Here is a 23,196-nt window from a genome sequence, read left to right as displayed (position 1 = left end):
ACAGGAGAATAGACTGGAAGGCAGTGTTTGCTTTTATCACGAAATTTGGAGTTCATCATTAACAGAAGCTGGTTAAAGAGCAAAACATAAAGTAACAAACATGCTATAACATCACAAACATTTCATGCAAATCCCAGGCATGATGGTGGAATAATAATGATTTCTTCCTATTTTGCAACATTTGTGGCGTCTTAGTCGACCATCGGGTCTCTTGCAAAAACTTGAATGATTTCAGTATCAGAGTAAGTTATTACTTTCTTTCTAGCTTGTTCAGAAAATGTAGATGTATTTAGCATTTCAGCTGGTGTCGCATTTGTATCAATGTTTACCATGGGTCAGCTTTTTTTGTCTGAATTCTGAGCTTTATTTCACTTCTCAATTATAGTGTTTTACTATTCAACATGAATCAATCAACTGAAAGTTTTGCTTTAGTGTTTTATGCCTTAAGCACAGCTGTCCTTACCGGTCATACCTGTACGGAGCACGCAGGTGAGTCACATAAAACTATCAAGGTCTTAGACCGCTCAACGAGCCTGTAGAGAGAAAAGGTTCATGCACATTTTTTCCACGGCCACGCCACCGGTGACAGGTCGTACGGATAAGTAAGGCTGTTTGGGTGAAGTAGGTGAGATGCAGGCGTTTCGTACGGATTTTAAATTTTTTTAACCCCCCCCAAATCCTGCAGACTGTGCAAGGAAGCCGTTAGTGCTGTTCGCGTAGTCAGTGTGCGCTCCTCACTGCAGCCTGACTGGTAGAAATGAGGAAATCAGATAATCAGAATGTAGTTTGTGCGGAGGTCCTACGGGCACTTGTGTATCACGTGCACACCCCGTGCGTGCAGTGTTTGCGCCCGGTCAGTAAGGAGCCAGTGCTCACACCTTACTAATGACTAGAGTGTGCTGCGCGAATCACATTCGCTGCACGCTAAATTCTCCGCTCGCCGCCTATGTAAAAAATGTGTCCATAGCTTGACGCCGCAGCTTCGTGTGGGTGGAGCCCCTGAATCCCTCTCACATGAACATTCTTCTTCTTTCCAGCCCAGAGAGTCCTGCTTCATTTTCTATTTTAACACATTTGATTCTGTACTTCACTGTAACTTTCATAGGTCACCTCACAGGTCATCACGTCCAGCTAATATTGTGCAGCCAATCAGAGCCACTTACACCACTTGCTCTCCCTGCTTTCCTCACCTGCAGACACACCTGAGTGACAGATGCTATAAAACAGATTTCTCTTTTTACACCAATGCCTATGGGCCCCCTAAGGGCCAGGCCCCCTGGGTATGAACCCACCCCTGCTTCAAGTCTTTGCCACATTTTAAATAGCTGAACAAAACGGTATGTGATGGGATCGCCTCTCCTGCAGAGAGGGACATCCAGGAGTAAAAATATCCCACCCATGCATTTCTGAAATCAGGCCTAATGTCTTATTGCAAAGATCGAATTTCTTGTTTGGATGAGGATTGTGTCTCCGATTGTGTGTGAGAGATTCTCAGCAGCTCATTGTGTGTCTGAAAAAGTATTTATATTCCTGCGTGTGTGCACAGGGCATGCGTGGTTGAGCACGTTGTGGGCGATTTGTGCAGTAGATTCAAACCCCTCAGCTCTCTCTCTCTTTTTCTCTATCTATCTCTCTCGCCCTCACTCCTTCTTCCTCTCTGAGTTGAGCAACAGAAACACATTTTAGCAGCAAGCAAGCCTCCAGTCCTGACATAGGTAGATGTGGATTTCTTCTTCTCGTCTCTAAGTCCTTGCTTACATCTTCAGTCATTTAATAATCTAAGTGTTTTCTGTTTCCCGCCTCTTAAACATTTCTGGTAAAGCAACGTGTCGGAACGCTGACCCATTGTAATCCTAAACATGTTGTGAACTTCTTTGAAACAATTTCTCTGTGTCTTCCTCAGGATACCTGTGCCAGAGTGCTTCTCGCTCGGGGAGCTGACAAGGAGGTGAAGAACTACAACAGCCAGAGTCCTTTCCAGGTAGTCCTCCAAAGTACCCACGTTCTGATTTGCATGTTGGTTTATTCAAGAGGATTTATGTCAGCTGTTGGCGCCGGATAACATCTATATTATATATATATATATGTATATATATATATATATAAATATATATATATATATATATATATATATATATATATATATATGTATATATATATATATATATATATGTATGTGTATAGTAAACACCAAATTTTCTTTAGCTCATTTGTTGCTATGGCAACAGTGCAAAATGAAGAAGGTCATCTTCCACCGCAGATGTAAATGTTGGCCAATAAAGGGCCAATTGTTATAGGACTGTTTCCAGATTTCCAAAATTAGAACATAACCAGTCCAGAGTGAAAAGGAGAACATCATTTTGACGAGGTTGGGTTTTGGACCATGAAACCGTCTCAGACACCAAAAGAAAATGTCTTTACCTGAAAAGACGTTTTCTTTTCTGAATCTTTATCCAGAAGAGCGTGACGGTGGAGGAGGGAGGTTGTAGCAACGTGAGGAAGAGCGTCAGTTTTCAGTTGTTAAATCTCACATATCAAGGTAAAGGAGATCTTGTCCTTTAACACTTTTTCAGAAGTGAATACGCCCCCCCCTATGGAGAAGGCATCCCTTCTTTTTTGACTAAGCAGGAACAAAAGCAAATGGTCTCATGTTTGCTTACAAATGACTTTAGTAAAACTTTCACTGTCAACTGACAAGAAAACGCAGGACATTTTGGGTCTGTGCCAACGGAAGTCTCAATCATCAACCTTCCACCACCGTGCTTTACACTTACAATCAGGAGTTTTTGGTGTGAAAAAGTGCCAGTGCTCCATCCGTCACACACTTGAGCTGTTTCTTCCTCTATTTGTGTTGTTGCAAAATATAAAAGTAACCTAGAAAAGAAAAACCTGTAAAGATTAAGATGAACTTTTTGTTTTAGTGTCAATTTTCCGGCAGCTCGGAAGCTAAACTTGCAGACTTGTGAGGTGATTGTTGGTCTTTTTGAAAGTTTTCTTCTCAACATCTTGCTCCATAGAATAAGGAACACCAGATTACATTGCACACTCCTTGAACCTTTTGTGGACTGACGGGCATGAAAAGCTGCTTCTTAAGGATTACCTTTGACGCTTGGCTAAAAACCCGACTGCTGCAGAGCTGCAAACACCTGAGCTAAGGTGACAGCTGATGGTCAGCAGAATTTGTTCATGTGACGAGACGGACGTTGCTCATGTTTCATCGTCAAACACTGATCACGAGTATGAAAGACGTTTTTCATCCAGAAAACATTCTTTTTATCTGGTTACTAAAAGCCAAAGAAATCCAGTAAAGGAGCATGAAGCTCATCACCAGGACTCGCGGATGCTAGCCCGCTGGTTCTTTTGAGTATTATGTTTTCTCCATTAAATTGACATCATATTTTTACATTCTGTAACTGTAACTAAAGTAGTTACATCATAGAAACTTAGTGTGATCAGAGGCTGGTGTAGCTAAGTGTTAGGCTTTATAAACAATAGAAATGCTTCTATTATCTGTTTTTCTCTTTAGTGCCAATATAAAGATGAAACATTTTTTCTATGGGTCATATTGGTTACATGCCTGAAGAATGAAGCCTGAACTGGGAACAATTTGAAGGAGGCCTTTGGCTTCTGAACAGACTCATGTCTGACAAATGAAGCTTAGTTTTAGTTCCCACAGAAACGGTTTGTCCTCCATCTGCTTTGTGCTCAGTTGATAGCCGTGTGCTTTGGATCCACTGTTCTTTGTTAAACGGCCTGTATCATGCTATTCTGAAGCCTTTCACTGATCGTATATTACCTTTGGCACACTAATAAACAAATTATTAATGAAACAAGAGTCATTTTATAAGACGACTCAATCTCTGAGGCTCCGCCTTCCGCTCCTCATAGGTGCCGCCCATTTCATGACATCATGCTGGGCGGCACGCTACAGTCTGTGACTGAGAGGTTTCTCTTGTACTTTGGCTTTTATTGTCATGCTACTGTCAGTTTTTATAGGAGTGCATGTGGAAGCAGAACCACAATAGAGTCGATGCTAAAATAAAAGCGTTTAGTCAATCACTTTTGGGGGGGGGCTGGCATCACAGACTCTTCCAGGAAGGGGCGGTTCCTCTGCGTTCGTACGTTTGAATTTGGAGACCCAATGATTCTCCTGGATTGGATAGGGCTGGTGCTCAGAGCGCAGGGTTTGGAGGCACTCTTAGAGATGCATTAATGGAGTAAAATCCACTTTGGGGGTGTTTTTAGTGAGAAATGAGCATTATAATACACTTGAAGGCTCAAAAGAGTTGATTTTACATGATATAGGCCAGGGGTCGGCAACCGGCGGCTCCGGAGCCGCATGCGGTTCTTTCCTCCCTGAGCTGCGGCTCTCTTTGGTTTAGTAAAATAACCGTCATGTTCTCAGATTGTCGTGGAGCCTTTAACACCGTCAGGTAGAGCGAGAGCTGCGTGAACGCAGAGGGGGCGTGTCTGCAGCTGTGAACGCCGACCAGTCTGTTATGGGATGGAAAGTTTCTCTGGAAAGACAGTCAGTGGCGATCTAGTAGCGGGGACATGAGCACCCCCAAAAAAAGCCTCTTTTCCCTCCCTAGACTAAAACCACCCATTTCTGCGTAAAATGAATAAAATTTGCGTTAGGGCGCTGTCTGCGTAGAACACGATGGGGGGGATGTTGCATGCAGGGGAAAACAACGAACAGGCAGCAAGCGGGGGCGGGGCTTAGACTCACAGCTCCTGATTCCAGACACGAGCAGCTGCTTCATCCATAAAATTAATATTAAAGAAAAAAATAAATAAGTGTAAAGGAGTTTGCATCAAAGTGAATCTAAGTGTTTCCATCATCTTAACTCTGGTGTTTGACAGACGGAAAAATCGATTCAAGGTTGTGGAAAATGGACAAAAGATCAAAGGAAACATCACGCTCATAAAGAATAAAAATAAGGAAATAAACATCCTGACAGCATTTTGAATCACCAAATGAACTATCCTGATATATCATCTAGTGTTGCGGCTCCCTGTGCTTTCATCTCAGTGGGAAACTGATCCAAATGGCTCTTTGAGAGGTGTGACAATTTATTACAACAATGATTTCATAATTTCTGTTTGACGATTCGACTCATGGTTGATAGTGGTTCATTTTGAACGATCGGATCCTCTGACCTAAAGTGGATCCAGATCCTCTTCATCCAAACTTCCAGCAGTGAAACAGTTTTCCAGATTCTTGGATTTCTTCCAGATCATCAAGTGGAAATGAAATCTGTGTCCAAACAAACAAGTAAACTAGGATGAATGTCAAATCCATTTACATTTGAGTTTCCTAAAGGTCCTAAAGTTGATGTTCTCTTCTTTAGACCCAAGCTCCTGTTTGATATGCCGTTTTTCATTAGGCAGCTGAGGTGATCAGAATGAATCCAGTGGTAATAGAACCCACAGTGTGATGTCCTGGGATCTGGACGGCAGGTCTCAAGCTGGAGGTTTTCTAAAAACATCACATGGAGGAGCATCTTGTGGAGCTGCAGAGCAGGACGTCTTCCTTCTGGAAGCGGGGCTTCATTTTACGGTTAACACTGAAGTGTTTGTGCGTGGCGATGCTAGCTGGTGCAACATGCACACTCTTACAGCTGTGTTTGTTTTTGCAAATGCTGAAGGAGGTCTGCTTCAGCAGCTCAACCGTCCCAGTGGAAAAACCCCAGAAGTGAGAGCTGCCGAGCCGGCATGTTTGACTCATAGCCTACGCCTGAGTTGCAAAAGAGCCTTTTGTAGGCTGGACTTTATGAAAGGCAGTCCCAGGGGCTCCGTGAATGTCCTCAGCATCCACTCAGAGTGTTTCATTAGTTCCAGCCTCTTGAGGGGAGTGAGCACAGGCTTAACAGAGATTACATTGGCGTTCAGCTGCGTCCGCACTGAATACGATTAGCCCGTCAGAGGCCGCCAGTTTCAATGTTAAGTCAATAGAACAGATGCGATCTGAGCTCCTGCAGCGCGATTTGGCGTGAAGGCCTGGCAGGGAAGTGGGCGGCGGCCACGGCATGCCAGACTTTTAAAATAAATCTAACTTTTGGGGAGGTCGCCGCATGGCAGCAACCAATCAGGGACCCAGCTTTGAGCATGAGACACTTTCAGTGAACTGATCAGCGGGTAGAATACACATCCAATGTGAGCGTTTTTCACCTAAACCTCCATCTATTTGGTTAACCTGCTGGAGCCCATCCCTGTTGGGCAAAGGCGGGATGCACCCTGGACACGTTGCCAGCCTGTCGCACCCACGGCCAGCAGTCGGGGGGCCGGCCGAGCTCGCTCGGTTGTTACGCCACCAGGGATGGGAAGGCAGCCAGGAGGGCCTCCTTAACTTGAAAAGGTCCCAGTTTGTAAAATATTATTATTTTGCCCTCTAGGGTAAAGGCGGGACAGCAAGCGTGGGTCACAGTAGGACGGCGGAGGCGGCTGTCACACGGACACGGCAATCGAAGCTGCCGGTACCGGGAGAATCTCTGAAAGATCTCCTGAACCCTGAATGGAGACGTGATTACCGATGTTTCTGTAGAACTCTCAGCATCATCCGTGTCCTCCAGTGACAGAAACACAGACAATGCTCCATGTAGCCATCAGGCTAAAAGCTTCAAGCATCAAGCTCAGAAACACATTTTTTGGACAGACGAGAATTCTCCGGCGGCGCAAGAGAGGCGGCCGACGGTATTTGCTGCAGGAATGGCGTTTGGTGTGAACACAGCCTCAGTGGAGCCACACGGCTCTTAACCTGCAGCTTTAGTTCTCTCACTTGTGCTTTGGCAAAGTTTAGGAATCCTCTTTTTGGCAGCTTTATAAGACGTTTGTGCGGAACTTGGAAACTCACCGCTGATGTCATTTGATCCGGTTTGACTGCTCGGTCCACTTCCATGAACACCAGCGTGCTCAGTTTCAGTCACATCATCTCATCCTGCTGGTGTGTACTGAGAGGAAAAACCCTCCCCATCCTGCTGCATATTCAGAGCCCTGATTATCTAAGCAGGTCATTGAATCATCAAGTTTCATCAGGTTTTCGCCTGAGCGCAGCATTGGTGGGTGCTGGCGGTTTCAGGCTCGCTCCTTGTGTTACAGAATGAGACGGCTGAGCCAAAGAAACGCTCTCTGTGCTCAGGAAAGCAGGAGCGTGACAGCAGATGTTTGCAAGTCCATGCAAGAAGCCCTTTAATGCTGCTCAGTAAAACGGCTTTGTTCCACTTTCTGTGCACTAAACAAGTCATTTGAGACTGACTGCATAATCACATTTGATCTGCTTTTAGACCCAGCAGACAAACAACAGCTCTACTCATGTTGGTACGATTCACAGAGGTATGATTGTTTTAGACTTTTTTAATGGTTTAGTTTAGTCTGTTTAGTTAGTCCAGTTTAGAGTCATGATCCTTATGATTTTAGGTTTACTTTCCAATTACCAGTTGAAACGACAGTTGTTGTGTTTTTGGGCCATAGAAATAAAACGGAATTGAAATTTTCAATGTAATACTTTGATGCTATTTGTATAAACGTACAAAAGAAGGTGCCGTTCCTCTCCTTACTCTGGACTCAAAGGCAGAGCAACCAGCAGATACCAGACATGTTGGACTCTCACTTGTTATGGAGTGGGGAAAAATGGCTCTCCTGCTCTTACTATCTTTATCATTGTTGCACTCTCCACCTACACACGAATCCAAGAGCTGAGTCCAACAAGTTTATGCCTGATTTCTGACCAGCAAACTTTTGGAAATGCAGGACACTGAAGCAAATGAAGAACAGAGGAAGAGCAGAAGCAGAAAGGTGCGTTAGATTATCAGGTTTGAGCCTTCGGACCTGAAGGGGGCTCGGAGAAAAGTAGAACAATCTTCAGAGAAGGCCTTTCCATCTAAACGTTATGCATCTGATCTTTCAGTAAAATCCTTTTCTCCAGCAACATTAACGTGTTCTTTAGACAGACTTCTAAAGATCCATCCTTTCTAGTTTGACTTTTTGATGCATTTTGGAAAGTGTCAACTGCTGATTTCAAATTGTGCTAATTCCGATTTTCTCTTGAATGCATTCTGTCATTTATGGTTCTCAAAAGATGAACTGCTTGTGCAAAAAATAACGTGTGTAGCTAAAGGGGGCTGCATTTCCAGAAGAAAATGCAGGGTTGAATGCTTTATCGCTGAATGAAAATGAAACTTAAAGGGTAATAATTGGCATAAAAAACATGAAGAAAGAAATTATCAAAGTTGGCCATAAATAATGTGAAAACAGCACAAAAAACAAAAAAGACACACTTGTGAAAAATGCCAGAGTCGGGTATCAAACCAGCGAGCTTCTGCACCAAGGATTCCCCATCTATTTCAACGGAGGATAAAATCCTGGAAATCCTGGAATATCTGGAAAAGTTCAAGGATTTGAAGGAGCAAAAGTCAGAGCTGGAAAAAGCTGAAAGAGCTGAACATTTGAATAGTTGAATGGATAAAATAGGTGAAACATTATAGGAGTTAAGCGGCAAAAAAATGTGGAAGATACTAGAATAAAGAAAGAGAAACAGGAAAATGATGAGTTGAAGACATTCAAACAAATATTAAATAAAAACAAAAACAACGGCTTCGATACCCAACTTTTTATCTTTCTTTAACCTTTATTTAACAGGGATAAATAAACTCATTGAGATTAAAAATCTCTTTTGTGAGAGCGTCCTGGACACAGAAATACTTGTAGATTTAATGACAGCTGTAAGACAAAGAATAACAGTCTGGGACAGAAAGAAATGAGTAAAAAAATGAGTAAAACACATTCAAGTAACATGACATTTCCATTTATTTTGATGTCTTTTGATGTTTCCTGTTCCCCTTTACGTGGGCCTTTTGATGTGACAACCTAAGAGCAGTTATCATTTCCCTGCCTTTTCTGGATGTATTCATCTTTCATCAATTTGTTAGTAATAGTAATGAGTTATTTAGTTTTTTTAAATCACTTTGTGTTCAAGAAAGCTGCTCATTTTTACACCCATCCATCTTCATAACCCGCTAAATCACTTTGGGGACACTGGGTTGCTGGAGCCTATCCTAGCTGCCGTTGGGCAAAGCCCATGTATGTCTCTGACAGGTCTCCAGTCTGTTTTTACATTTAAATCCATTTGATTTGGGAATTTGTGACATTGTCAATCTGAACCCAAAGACTGTGAGCGTCATCTCCAGGCCCGATTGCAGGTTCTGAGCATCGGACTGGAAGGATTCGAGTCATAATCAGTACTGGCAGCAATTAAATAATCTGGGAGCCACAGAAACCCCTCATGGCCCGGTGCTGCCTGCAGAGATGCACATGCAGCCTTTTGGAAGCGGAACGTGTCCTAAAACACACTGACATTGGATTTCTCTGTGGCTGCTCCGCTGTGCATGAATCCCAGCGCCGAACGAGGGCTCTGCCTGCTTCTGGTGACGGAAAACCGCTTCAAAGCAGCGTCACTAGACGCCAAACTCATCACAGGAAAGGCCAAATGCTAATAATTGTCAATTGAAGGAGCTGAGTGCGACTCGATTAGGATGTACAGTTCTGTGTCGTCCTAATGAAGAAGCTGTGTGGGAGTGTTATAGGAGCACCGTTTGATAATAGCATGCATCCCTTCAGCATTTTTACACCTGTTTTTTTTTCTTTTTGAAAAAAAACAACTAAAGAAAGACTCTTCATCATGGTGAGCTCCATCGTCGCGTTAAATACACTTTGTAGCTTCCTTATGTGCTCATGCTGAATTTTCCTTTTCCCAGGCTGACCCGGACCTTTTAAAGCTCCTTATCAGACACCTTTTCCTCTTCATGTACCTATGGTCCATCTCTTTCCCCCTATATTCTATAATGTCTTTGCTTTGCTCGTCATTTCTCCTCAGTTCTTTCCTGCCCTTGGAGGCCGCCACACGCCATGCTCACTGACATCTTCTGACATCCTCCTCATCCTCAGTCCCGGTCTTTGATGCACAGCTGACAATGTGCTGCTGTGTTTGTTCAGGTCAAAGCGTGGCCAAAGTCGCATGTGAATGTTCGCATCATAAAACCAACCTCAGACACCCACGCCACCGAGCTTTTTCTCTCACATCTGCAAATAGATTCACTTTTTTAAACACACCTTAAGCTCCAGAGCAGTTGTGGTTTTGGCGCCATGGCAACGACGTCTGATCACAGCATTGTTCCAAATGCAGAAAAAAGCAGCCTTTACAGTACAGGACTTTACTTTGTGCTGAGCTTTCAGTTAAGCTCCTGGAAATCTGTTTCTTTCCATAAATATCAGTTGTTACACAGGTCTCTGATTCCACTCCAGGCTTTCTTTAGACAGAATGAAATTCAGCGCCAGAGTCACCTATGGACAAATAAACTGTTGTTTCTTTAACAATGAACCTGAATGAACTCCTGAAGTAAACCGTAGCAGAACGTAACAGTTGTTTTGTAGCTAAAAACGCCAGTTCATGCCTGAACGACCTTGAGAAGAAGCACAAAAAGACATGGCCCTTAAACAGACCCTGCGAAAACGCTCATTAAGTCAAACCATCAAGTTCACCCTCATCCTTCCTGCTGTTTAGGCTGCAGACTTCACTCCCCCTGATTTAAAGTGTGTTTTGTCCAAAAGCACAGACCCCCCTAGATGGCGCTCCTGTTCTAGTACCGCAGTTTGTCCTCACCATTACGAAGCCAAACAGAAAAGTTGGCAGCGTCCGTCCTTCCATCTGAACCCACTGAATCCCTTCTGAGGACATGGGGTTGCTGGAGCCTATCCCAGCTACTGTTGGTTGAGGGTAGAGGTAATCCTGAACAGTTTGCCACACTGTCACATTCAAAAATCAACAATAACGCTATGAAGTGAGTTTTTGTGGGAAAGTGGGAAGAAGCTGGAGAAAACCCAGACGTGCACGAGGAGAACATGCAGAGTTCACACTGAAAGAACCCAGCTGGGATTTGAACTCTTCCCACAATAAGGGGACAGTGCTAACCACTACCCCACCGTGCACCGTAAGGTGACAACTGATAAATACAACATTAAGATTCAATACTATAATGCAAAATAAGGAATATTTGACAAATTTTTTTTTTAATAATTAAATGATTTTCTTTTCTTTTCTTTTTTTACCTTTGTATTGATCGCTGGGTGATGCTGTTTTTCATGTTGGATAAAACCGCGGCGTGTTAGAATGTTCTAGCAGCACTGAAGGGTTTAGCCCGTTTAAAGTTGAGAATATCACTTTTGGATGTTTTTTTCTCCATTTTTTAGCAAAGGTCTTAAACTTGAGCGACTTAAGTTCACGCACACTTTGCCGTTCTCTCGTGGAAAGCCTCGTCAGAGCCTTGGTTGTCTGGGAAACATCAGCCACATGACAGACACACAGCTTTTCGTGGTGTTTAGCAGCAAACAAGAAGGAAGATGCTGGATGCAGAAGAGGCTTCCAAAATCCTTTTTCTTTTAATAATTGAAAGCAGCGTTTGCATCCGTCTGCATTGAGGGCTGCATTGGATAGGTCAGTCATAGTTGGAAAACCACAGTGGACCAAATGTTGACCCTTGAGGCACACCGACAGAAAACTATGAAGATTTTACCGTGAGAAATGTGTGTCATCCGTCACATGACATCAACAAAAGAATGAAGAAATGTCAAGATTCACAGTATTGAATGGTTAATATAACAAAGCGTATTTTTTTATCAGCTATGCTTCATCTCCATAAGGTTAAAGGGCCGATTTGTTGCTATTCTGAACCTTTTTATAGTAAACAGTATCCATCTGCAGTATATCATAATATATTCAAGATAATTGGTTTTTATTAAATGTTAGTTATTTTCCTGAGTTCTTTTCCAACCCAGAATTAAGACGACTGGATCTCTGAGGCTCCGCCTTTTTGGACCATGTGGTCGCCCACGAAACATTATCCAAACGTTTGCAAAGATTGACGTGTATATTGTGCATATAATATAATCTCCAACACTATAACATTGACTAGATTTTAAAATGAAGTGGAGCAAAGCAGTGGATGATGCCTCCCTCTAGAGTTCTAGAAATAAGAGAAATAAGCCACTTTCTGAACACAGACATGGTTTCAGCTGACCTTGGACCTCGTTTCTAGAGCATGGCATACACCCATGGGTGGATCAAGCTCATCATGAGTTTATCTTAGTCGTATGACCCATTGAACCTGGGTCCTCAACAAGCACTTTCCTGGCACCTTCCATGCTTCCAGCCTCCCCCTCAGATGACCAGCCCCAAAACGTTCCTAAGAAACCTGAAGGAGCAGAAACAAAAACCAAACAACGCCGCGTCACACTGCCGCTACATACACATTGCATGTTGTCCTTGATGGTGTGTCCGTCTTTCTGGAATCTTGCATGATATACGTCATTCACAAGTGTTTCTTGCGTCCGTCATTCCGTGATGCAGACAGACATCCGTTGACGGGTCTTTACGTGGATTGGGTTTTGAGCAGAGGCGTTAAGCTGTTTGATCGGTTCGTAATTACACCGTTTATGCATATTTTAAGCTTTTCGCATGCATACACAAATTTGTGCCATCCACGACCGTTCCACGTATGTCTTATAGACTTTTCACGCATGTACCACCAATGTCTAACTTTATGTCTACACGGCGCACATATTAGGTTAAAATGATGTAATTGATGCACGAATCACTAATAAATGGCATATAAGTACATCATGAGCACACACAGTTCATGCACATTTCGTGTATTGTGTGCTGGATTTATATAAATCGGCGGATCTTTCGACCCCAAAGCAGTCTATACTAAGTGGGGGTCTTCCGCTTGGCGTCCTGGCGTCGAGCAGCTGACGCAGAACTAGTTTGGATCAGGAGAATCCAACTGTATGAGTAGAACAAAGCGTAGACAGGGGCCGGCGGCGGGAGCTGACCATGGTGCTGACGCAACATGATTTCTGCTCGGAGTGAAGAAATTCAACGCAGCGCAGGGTTACGTGTTCTTTGCGTGTTTTGTTTGTACTTCTGTGGTTTCAAGGTGGTTGATTTGTGAAACATCGGTGAAAATTTCACATAAAGAACAGAAACGTTTCTCACTTTTTTCATGTAGATTCACCTCTGACCAGTTTTCATCTGTGCGATGTGTGACACAGCCTGAAGGTGAAGGCCTGAGCTGGAATGATGAGCAGCAGGAAACTGGTGTGATCATAAACAGAACCAACAGTACCTGCAAAAAGTTCAGAACTATGTTTTAATACAAAAAATGACTAAAATTGAACAGAAATTTAAACCACATCCTCAGTTTTAACATGTTGCTTTCATCTGGGAGACTTTAATTTTTGCTGATCCTCTTGGATTTGAATGGTCAGAGCTAAAGAGGTCGTTCCATTCTCTGTGTTACTTTTCATGAGTTTGTACGTTTGTTTCTTGAAGGACGTTGAAAATCATGGTGCTGTGAGTGAATCTGGGAACCATGAAGGGTTTCTACAGAAAAGTTTGTGGCGTTTGAAGTAAGCGTCAACCTTTCAACCTTCCGGTTTGTCATGTTGCTGCGTTCAGTCAAGTTGGATGAATTGTTAGAGATGCGGCTATGGAGGGACATTTCTGCCACCACGTTGCACACGAAACGTTCTAAGGCGCAAGTGAAAAAATTAAATATTTGCTTTTTAATTTTTTTTTTTTTGCTTTCAATTTTTTTTTTTTGCGTTTGCAAAACACGTTTTCACATGTGTTGTGTCAAATCTAGCTTTTTTTCCTATCTTTGATACTGCTGAGATGAGTTTCAGTTTAGGTGACAAAGCTGCCATCAAACAGCTGCTGATTGGTCCAGATTCCAACCAATCAGGTGTCTCTGTCTCATATTGACGGTGCTTGGAGGCAGACATGGACTTTGGACTTTGTGTCGGTTCTGTTCTAAGTGGATTCTGCTGTTTCAACCATTCTGGCCCGTTTCTCTCAGAGTGAAACCCAGAAGGAGCAGCAAAGCAGCTAAAATCAAACAGAGTTTTGTATTTATTCATGTTTGTGTAGAGACCAACGTGTTTAAAATGTCTGCAGCAGAACAAACGTCAGAGTTCCGACTCCGTCCAGCAGGAAGTAACACTTTTTATGATTTGTATCTGAACTATTGTTTTATTTTCATCAATAAATGTTGAAATATGAAGAGAAAATGGTATGTTTTTCATCAGTATTTTCTTTTTTTACTTTAGATAAAAGCAGAGGAGTTCTAAAACAGATGACACTGTGAAAATGAACATAAAGTTAAAAATGCTTCTTCTCCTAAATACATTGAGTTTACTGTGGTGAGCCGTCATTCTTATGCTTTTTACTGCTGTTAATCTAATCCTAAATACTTGTGCAGCATAAAATAATATGTGCTTTAAATCGTTTATTGTTTTGTTTTAACAAACAGATCTTAAAGAAAATCAAACTTTTTACCAATAATTTGCTCTGCATGATTCACAGATCATCACACAGACCTGTTGATTTAATGTCAGCAGATAAACTTTACAGTTTCAGGAGATCCTCAGCCATAAATTCACAAATCTGACTTCATAAAAATTAACAAGTGCAAAAAAAGAAAGTATGAATTATTGTTAAAATGATTAAAATGAAAATGTCTTCCTCCAAAGAGACAAAATCGAGGGTAAAAGCGCCGGTTCAGCTTCTGAGCCTCGGTATCAGACACCATGTGAGATAAATACAGCGATTTGATTGGTTAGAATCTGGACCAATCAGCAGCTGTTTGATGTCAGCTTTGCCACAATAAACTAAAACTCATGAGAGCAAAATCAAAGATGGGTAAAAAGTGAGATGAGACACAACGCATGCAGAAACCTTTTTGGCGGTGGCGGTTTTATCACGCTAAGTCTCGCTCAGGGTAGTCAGCAGAATCAAAGATGAGAAAAAAGTGAGATGAGACACAACGCATGCGAGAACAACGCAAAAAAAGTTTTTGAAAGCAAAGAATATTGAAAGCAAGTTAAAAAGTAATTAAGACCAAATATTTAATATTTTCATCTGCAACTTAGAAAGTTTTGTGTTCAACATGGTGGCAGAAATATGCCGCCATAGTCTGCAGGTTGAGTTGTGCTCTTGGCGTAGGAACGTCAACGTCTTCTTTTCCCTCTTTTGTTTTTTCGTTCCAAGCCATTTCTTCACAGTTTCATAGGCCGTTTGCTTCAGCGGATGTTCCATGTGGCTGAAAGTGGCTTACAACATCACTTCACATCTTTCTCATCCCCCCACCACACTGGTTACTTCTGAGCTATACACAACCATTTGTCTCCATGGCAACCACAGGAGAACCAGAGAAGAATTGTTGTGGGCGAGGCGAGGTGATGGTGGGCGATGGAATGATAATCAGAGGTAAACTGTGAGCGTGTTTGTCGGAGCTCATTGGCCGTCTGATGTTTGGATCACACCTGGCTAAAGTGCAGCGTTACGGACAGAACCCGTTACGGACAGAACCCGTCTCGTACGGCGCAGGCTCCATCTGGGACTCCACAGGGAGACTGCACCTCACGCTCCGTCCTGTTTCTGTAAAACCCAACGGTACAGGTCGTTGGATTTTGTTCTGTTTCACTCGACTGTCAATGAGGTGGCATTGATGTTCCCTTGTTTCCTACAGACAACAGTGTAATAAATGGTCATTTGAATTTGATGGCATTACTCTGTGCTCTGTTTGTGAAGGTCTTCGGTGTGTTTGCTCAAAAGTCACGGATGATACTCTGAGCCCTGCTTGAATTTCACAGCTTTTTTTTTTTAACTGTTTAATTCATCCTAAACATTTGTAAAACTATTGCTATTAAGACTAAAAACTAAAGCAAATGAACTTGTTTTAATGTTGTTTCCTTTGTGTTAATGTTACTTAATAGTTTAAAGGAGTGATTATCATGTTGACCATGTAAGGAGGTGTGCTCTGGCAGCCTTGTAGAGAATCCTTGGTTTTCTAGGTTAGATGTCAAACGTCTTCTGCATGAATTCGACGTCCGTGTGAGCGCTGACAGAAAACCTGGATGGCTGTGATGTCTGAACGCTGGTGCTCAGTTTGTGGTTCCCCCCCCCCCTGCAGGACAGGCTGTGCGTGTGTGAAGGTTCATCTCATCACAGCAGTTCTGTTCTTCGCATCAACTGGACTTTAAATGTTGATCAAAGATTTTTTCACTGAAAAAACGTTGATTCATGTTTGAAATATTTTTCTTTTAAGAAGCGACAAAAACTCTTCAGCATCAACTACTGTCAGGTAAGGTAGGGGCAGTATCATGGTCTCAGCCTGTCTCCCCTTACTCTCCCAGGTTCAGTGCATTGACTGTATTTAAGACCTGGACTGAGTGACTCCTCCCCCCTGGCGTTCCAAACCAGAAGTGCCCGCTGGCTATAGAGAAACAAACAGCTGTTACTCCGTCATTCTATTGGTCAGAAGAAACATTCTCTGATCCCTTTTTTCATAATTCTTTCTGTAATTCAAGTTATAATGTGACCAATCAGTTGTCTCACTAAAAGTAGGTGGAGCCTACGGCAAGCTAGGGGTGTGGCCTTCCAACAAACTCCCTCCTGATTGGCCAGAGTGGTTGTCATAGAAACGTTGACTCAGTCCGGACCAGTCACTGCTTACTGACGCCGTCTAGTTCCAACATGGCGGTGTCTGTTTAAGCAAAAAGAATGGCGACTGAAATGACTTCATCTGGTTGTAGCCGGAAATAAACCATTTTCTGTGGATGAGGTCTCATGCGCTCTGTCCAGTTCTCACATACAGTCTATGGTTCAGTGAGTGCAGACCGTAAACTCAAAGGCAGAATTTGGTTCAGCTCCTGAAAAAAGCAGCAGATCTGTACAAAAGTCAGGAGTGGTTCCAGTCCTGGGGCTGACTGAAACTGGCAGGACCCCCAGAGAGTCATGAATGCACTGAAGCAGCTCCTCACACGGGGAGCTCAGCTCATGGTACAGCTGCACTTTTGGTTTGACGGTAAAACCTTTAAAAACTATACATTCATGTCACTGACAAACCCTCACAGCTTCCTGCAGCGAACCCGTGCAGCTTGGCCCAAAGGAGCCGGCTTCAGAAGGCCGTTGGTCAGTCTGCTCTGCCTCAGAACCCAGGCGTGTGCTGGAGAAGCGCCTGCCACGCATGTGTCACACCTCATGGCATGTGCTGTGGGAGATCCTCAGTGGAGTGGGAGATCCAGCAGCCCCCTCCTCCATCTGCTGTGCAGTCTTGTCTTCTTCCAAGAAGAAGCTCAGTTATGCATTCATTGACACACATACTGTTTCAGTGTGGGAACAGAAGCAGTGGTTTCAGAGAAAACGCCCTTCTGAAATATCTAGACGTTTTCAATTTTCAGAAGAATTGTGTTTATAAACATGAAACGCTGACAGTGCACAAAAGACACCATCACTCCAACCATCTTGGCTTTGAAAGCAGCTCTGTTTCTCTCCTCTTCATGAATATTTGTTCTCTAAGACTCAGCTGAGGCGTGCTTAAATAATGCTGTTAGGCCTTTTGAGTGCATGTGTGTGCGTGCACGCTGCCGTGCATCTTATCAGAGGACGGTTTATTTTTCACCTTGAATGGAAGCAGGTTGTAACCCTCACAACACAGATGAGCTGTGCAGCAGAGGCTACATCAGACAGCTACATCTGGGTCATTGACGGTGTAGCATCGTCAGCATCGGGCCTCTGCCGCCCCCTGCTGGATGGACAAAGCCACTGCAAACAATCGCACAAGAAATCCTCTTGTAAAACATGAAAGATTTTTTACAAGTAAAATGTGAACAAAAACAGGAGCTTCACTGAACTAAGCCTCTTTAGGAAACGGAGAGGAAAGATCAAGAATTATTTTGAAATTTAAAGAAAAACTAGAAGGAGCTGCATTTCCAGGAGAAAATACAGGGTTGAATGCTATAGTGCTGAATTAAAATGAAACTTAAAGGGAATAATTGGCAATAAAGAAATAAATGATCAAAGTTGAACATAAAGTGAAAACGGCACAATAACAAAAAAGATATGTTTGTGAAAAATGCCAGAGCCGGGTATCGAACCAGCGAGCTTCTGCACCAAGGATTCCCCATTTATTTCAATGGAGGCATAAGTCCTGGAATATCTGGAAAAGTTCAAGGATTTGAAGAACCAAAAGTTATAGCTGGAAAAAGCTGATAGAGCTGAATATTTGAATAGTTGAACGGTTAAAATAGCTGAACAATTGTAGAAGGAGTTGAGACAAAAAAATGGAGGAAGATACTAGAATTAAGAAAGAGAAACAGGAAAACAATGGTTGAAAGATTTATAGCATTCAACCAAATAAATAGAAAGAAAAAGAACCAGCATTACCATCCACAGACGGGCAGGAGCTCCACAGCTGACGACACAGCAGAAACAAGAAAAGCCACAGCGGAAGAGGGACCAAATTTCAATCCCCTTTCTTATTACAGTTATTGTTCTCTGTTTTTCATTGTGTGAAATCAAGAAACTTTGTTTTTGGGAGATGAAAGAGTCCTGGAGTTTATTTTCGTCCTTTCCAGATGGAAAGATTTTCTCAATTAAAAGCCCAGGTAAACAGCAAAATGTGGATGTTTGACTCTTTAGAAGCTACAACCTTTGACCTTCAAAACTCCTCCCTCCCTCGCTGCAGAGCAGGTTCACAGAACAAAAACAAAAACTTACTTGGCGTGGCATGAAACATGGACGAGGCAAGAAACAGGAACATGGACTAGACAGGCCAGGATGACATGAACACCAAGACAGAGTTAATGGACCAACACAGGAGGAAGGCAGAGACAAGACTTAAATACAGACACGGCAGACAAGACACAGGTGAACACGATCAGGGCTGATGGGGACCAAAGGAAGTAAAACTCAAGAAACAAGACAAGACAGGAAACCTTTCAAAATAAAACAGGAAACAGAACCAAACAAGACAGAACAAGAACTAAAACGAAAAACAAGACACAACAAACTAAAACCATGACACCTATAGGGACAATAGTGACCAATGAACCGATGAAGCATGTTTTTGGATGGGGGGAGGAAGAAAACCCACGCATGCACGGGGAGAACATGCTAACTCCCTCATTTGTGAATAACTTCAATGCAATATTTCCCTTTGCAACTTAGAAAGTTGTATTTTTAAAACTGTACATTTTGTTTGTATTTTGTGACTTCTGTTCTCCTTTAAGTGGCACAAACAGGACCCCCCAGCGCTGAAGCCGTGGCCCTCCTCATCCGCTGCACAGAGAAGCTGGATGTGGGTTAATCTGTCCGTCTTTTTCCTCTCCAGGTGGCCATTATTGCTGGGAACTTTGAGCTTGCTGAGCTCATCAAGAACCACAAAGACTCCGACATAGGTGAGTCACAAAGCAGCGGATCTGCCCCCCCCCCCCCCCCCCCCCCCACCGTCAACGCATTATCTCACAGAGCCGTGAATGTCACGGGATACATTTCAAATCCTCCCTGCAATGATCATCCAAAATGACTTTTTCATTATAATCCCCTCTGCTGGATTATGAGTGCGTTGCCATGGAGATGGAAGTTTGTGTTTACCCCTGGACATTCCCGGTGCAGATTAGAGCGGGGCAGATGATCAGGGTTGAGCCAAAGGTCAGGTCTTTGCCCCGCCAGGAGATTATCATTTAGTTTTTGCAGACTTCCCACCTGAGGTTCTGTCAGCAAACTGAGACATCCCGCGACCGTACGCCACGCTCTAGTCATTAGTGAGGTGGGAGCGCTGGCTCCTAACGGACCACGCACAAATGCTGCACGCACGGCGTGTGCACGGCAAGATCTGAGGGGTTTGAAGACATGAAAAATCTTTACGACACGACTTCTTTGCACTTACTTCACCCTGACTTACCCTTACGTGTTGTATAAGTGTTCACCACCACCTGTCGCCCACTGCATGCCGGCAGAAAGGAAATAGCATGAACACTTACATCCTACCTACAGGTTCACTGAGCGGTCTACGACCTTCATTCTTTGTGCTGGTCACAGGTTTGACCATCGTCCACCTACAGACTATCTATCCGTAAGGACAGAGGCATAAGAACCTAGCACCCTGCCTTTTTTCCCAGCTCTTCTTGGACTTCCTGCTGCTGATCACCTGGATCAGTTGTGTTCAGTCAACCAGAATGAGGAGACACTTGAGTCATCTAATCAGCAGAAGGCAGCGCAGAGAACGATGGCAAACAGGCAGGATGGTAGATCCTGAGGACGTTGTGACATCAAGTGTCTTAACCAGTTCTTCGCTCTCAGGACTTGGATCACGTGTGGCTGCAACCTCCAAACCGGAAGAGGCTTCAGAAAACAATTTCTACAGTTTTGTGTCTGAACCCCCTCCTGCCTTCACCCCCCCCACATTTACTCTGCTTCTCTCTTGGCCATGGACACTTCTGGAGCTTCCGGTTTACCTTCTTCCTTCATCGATAGTCTTTGCTCCATTATTCTCCGACGTTTGTCCGTCTCTGTGTGGGGCTGGAGGGGCGTTGTGGGGGTGCTACTGCGTTCCTGTAGACCATGCTAGCCTCCAGGTTTGGAGGCGTCACGTCCTGCGAGACTCTTCTACACTCAAAGACTCCAATGGAGTGGAATAAAAGTATTATAATTTAATCAAATGTGTGGAGATGCTGCAGCGCTGGCTGCTTGCTGCGCCTTCAGGGACCTCCCCCCCTGCTTCCCACCGGCGTTTCTACTCATTTAAGCAGCTTCATGCGGCACATCTCTGCCAGAGAGGGTCTTTCTGGTCTGACTGCTCTGTTGTTTCTGACCTTCGTAGCCACAGGGAAAGTGCCGCCCCTTCCTGCAGTGCTTTTAGATCTCTTGGTGAGATGGTTGTTTGTCTTCCTCCTCTTTTGGGAAACTTCCTGGAGTGGCGGATTATTTTTATTTGGGACAAGACCCAAATGTAATTGCGGAAAACAAAAAGACTCAAAAAAAAGGAAATGTTTTGGAAAACAAAAGTAATTTCCAGAAATCACAATGAAATGTTAAAAAATGAAACAAATAGGAAAGCGTGAAGGTAGGTATTATGTGGCATCACTGAATAATGATGTTTAAGTTTGGAAGAAGAGGGAAAGCTGAAGGTTGATTTACCTGAAATGTGTTCAAGAGTTTTTAAAGAAATCACAGAGCTTGTTAGAAGAACAAAAGAAATAAATTCTTCTGTCTGAAGGAATCGCAATGACACAAAAATTCCTATTGAGAGAAACAAGCATCATCATCCAATTAGTAGTGTATCAAATTCACTATTTTGTTTCATTTTTTTAAACATGTCTATTTGATTTTTGAAAATTTAATTTAGTTTTTGTTTTTCCAAAAATGTCCCCTTTGTTGGAATTGTGTTTGTTTTCTGGAATTACAATATGGTTTCTGTAATTTTACTTTGATTTGTAAAAAATAATTATTATTATTTTGCTTTTTGTAATTGTCATTGTGCTCTTTAACATGTTTTTTGTGATTTCTTGATGTGGTTTGCACTTCAGGATTGCTCTGGAGTCCGCTCTCATTTTCATAGGCATCATTTCATAGAGAATGATGCATTCAGAAAAATAGGAAAATATTTGTGATGATATCGTCATTTCTGTGGTACAGCATCCCTGGGTTGACCTTTATGTCTGAGTTGGGGGTGAAAAGACTTTTCTATCTCTATTTTCTATCTTTTCTAGCAATCAAAGATGAAAACCAGATGCTTTTGATCTTTACGTTGGCTCTCTCGGTTTTTCAGTCCAGCTTGCGGAGTGAAGACAGATTGGTAGAGACGGCGAACGCTGCTCCACTTTAACACCTTTAACAGTCACAGATCGTTTTCTGAAGCATCAAACTCGTAACACAGAGAGCTGAGAACCGTCTCCGGACATCAATGGCTTCAGCATTTTTAAGGGTAAAGTCAGGGATTATGTGGCCTGAGAGAAAATGAGAAATGATGACAAGCAAAGAAATAAATCCAACGGAGAAAGATGAAGCAGAGTGAGGAAAGAATGAAGAGGGAGGGAGGGAGGGAGGGAGTAATCTAATCTAAAGATGTAATCCGGCGATTGTTTACCTCGTCTCATGCACGTCTCCCATCAGCCCCACACAGTGGCGACCTGGTAAAAGTGGAACACCGCCAGTCAGCATCTGTTAGTCCTCCAACACCAACCTGATTTCTTATTGGCTGAATCCACAAACTCTTCAATGAATTGTCGTCTCCTCTAGATTTAACATTTTTGTTCCACTTTTGACCCCAGTACGACTCTGCTTGTGTTGCGGGGGGGTTCTCCCACTCTGAATTTACCCCGACCTCCCTCCACCACAAGGCAAGATCCCTCAGCCCCCTCTGCTTCATGTGGACCAGCCTCCACCCCAGTTGTGTGTTTCAGACGTCAGTCACAATGTTGAGCTGTTTGTTGAAGTGTGTGTTTTAATCAGAAGAAGCCTGCAGCTCTCACTCTGACTGCAGCAACTTAGATTTTGGTAAAAAGGGAAAAGAAAGTGAAGGAACTCAAAAAGACAGAAGTTCTCCCCCTCTGCACATGCAGCACGGACAACAGCGTTCAGGTGCAGCAAGTTCTGGTTTGATTCGATAGGGTCTTAGTTCCAACGGGTGGATATAAGCTGCCTGTGGGTGGAAAAACTGGCAAACCTGAATGAGGCACGCAGCAAATATGAAGGTGGTAGACCGCTCAGTGAACCAGCAGGGTGGAAATGTTCATGCACATTTCTTCATTTACCGCCATGCTGGGATTCTGAACACTTATTCAACATGTAAGGGTGAGAAAGAGTGAAGTAGGTGAGACGCAGGAGCCCATTGGTGCTGTTCACGTGATGCGCGTGCGCTCCCTGCTGCAGCCTGACTGTTAGAAATGAAGACATGTGACATGTGTTGGTGTGGACATCCTGCAGGCACTTCCACATCACATGCAGCATTTGTGCACAGTTAGTAAGGAGCAAGGACTTACTAACGAGAGTGTACATCATGTGACAGCATCACCCGTACGTCATAAGTGTGTGTAACGTCTGTCATCCTTACAAATACTTCCTGATACACGTACCACGACAATGGTTCGTTCCATTTTCATGACGCCCCTTGGGGTGGCCGTACGAGCCTCAAGCGAAATGCAAGACACACCTGCGCTCCCGTTGAGATGCCGCTCCTCCCTACGACCCTCCACGGACTCAGACAACCCAAAAACCCTCAGCACCCATAGAGTCAACCACCCTATGGGTGCTGTTGGACGAATGCATAACAGATCAAGTGTGTTTAGCCAACAGAGGGA

The 23,196-nt window shown here is 43.4% G+C and overlaps 1 protein-coding gene across 4 annotated transcripts in view; it reads left to right on the top strand.

Moving 5' to 3' along the window:
* Positions 1–23,196, top strand: part of LOC101158088 (SH3 and multiple ankyrin repeat domains protein 2) — a 314,876-nt gene that overhangs the window by 142,858 nt on the left and 148,822 nt on the right. For all 4 annotated transcript variants that reach the window (XM_023950566.2, XM_023950561.2, XM_078944892.1 and 1 more), the window contains exons 10-11: positions 1,904–1,981; positions 19,227–19,293. In XM_023950566.2, coding sequence (XP_023806334.1) covers positions 1,904–1,981; positions 19,227–19,293 — 145 coding nt within the window. The remainder of the gene's footprint in view (positions 1–1,903; positions 1,982–19,226; positions 19,294–23,196) is intronic.

The sequence above is a fragment of the Oryzias latipes genome, chromosome 3, assembly GCF_053564925.1.
Source record: "Oryzias latipes strain Hd-rR chromosome 3, Olatipes_Hd-rR_3.1".
NCBI classification, from domain to species: domain Eukaryota; kingdom Metazoa; phylum Chordata; class Actinopteri; order Beloniformes; family Adrianichthyidae; genus Oryzias; species Oryzias latipes.
Note: the sequence above shows the minus strand (reverse complement) of the source record. Positions and strands in the feature narration are given on the sequence as shown.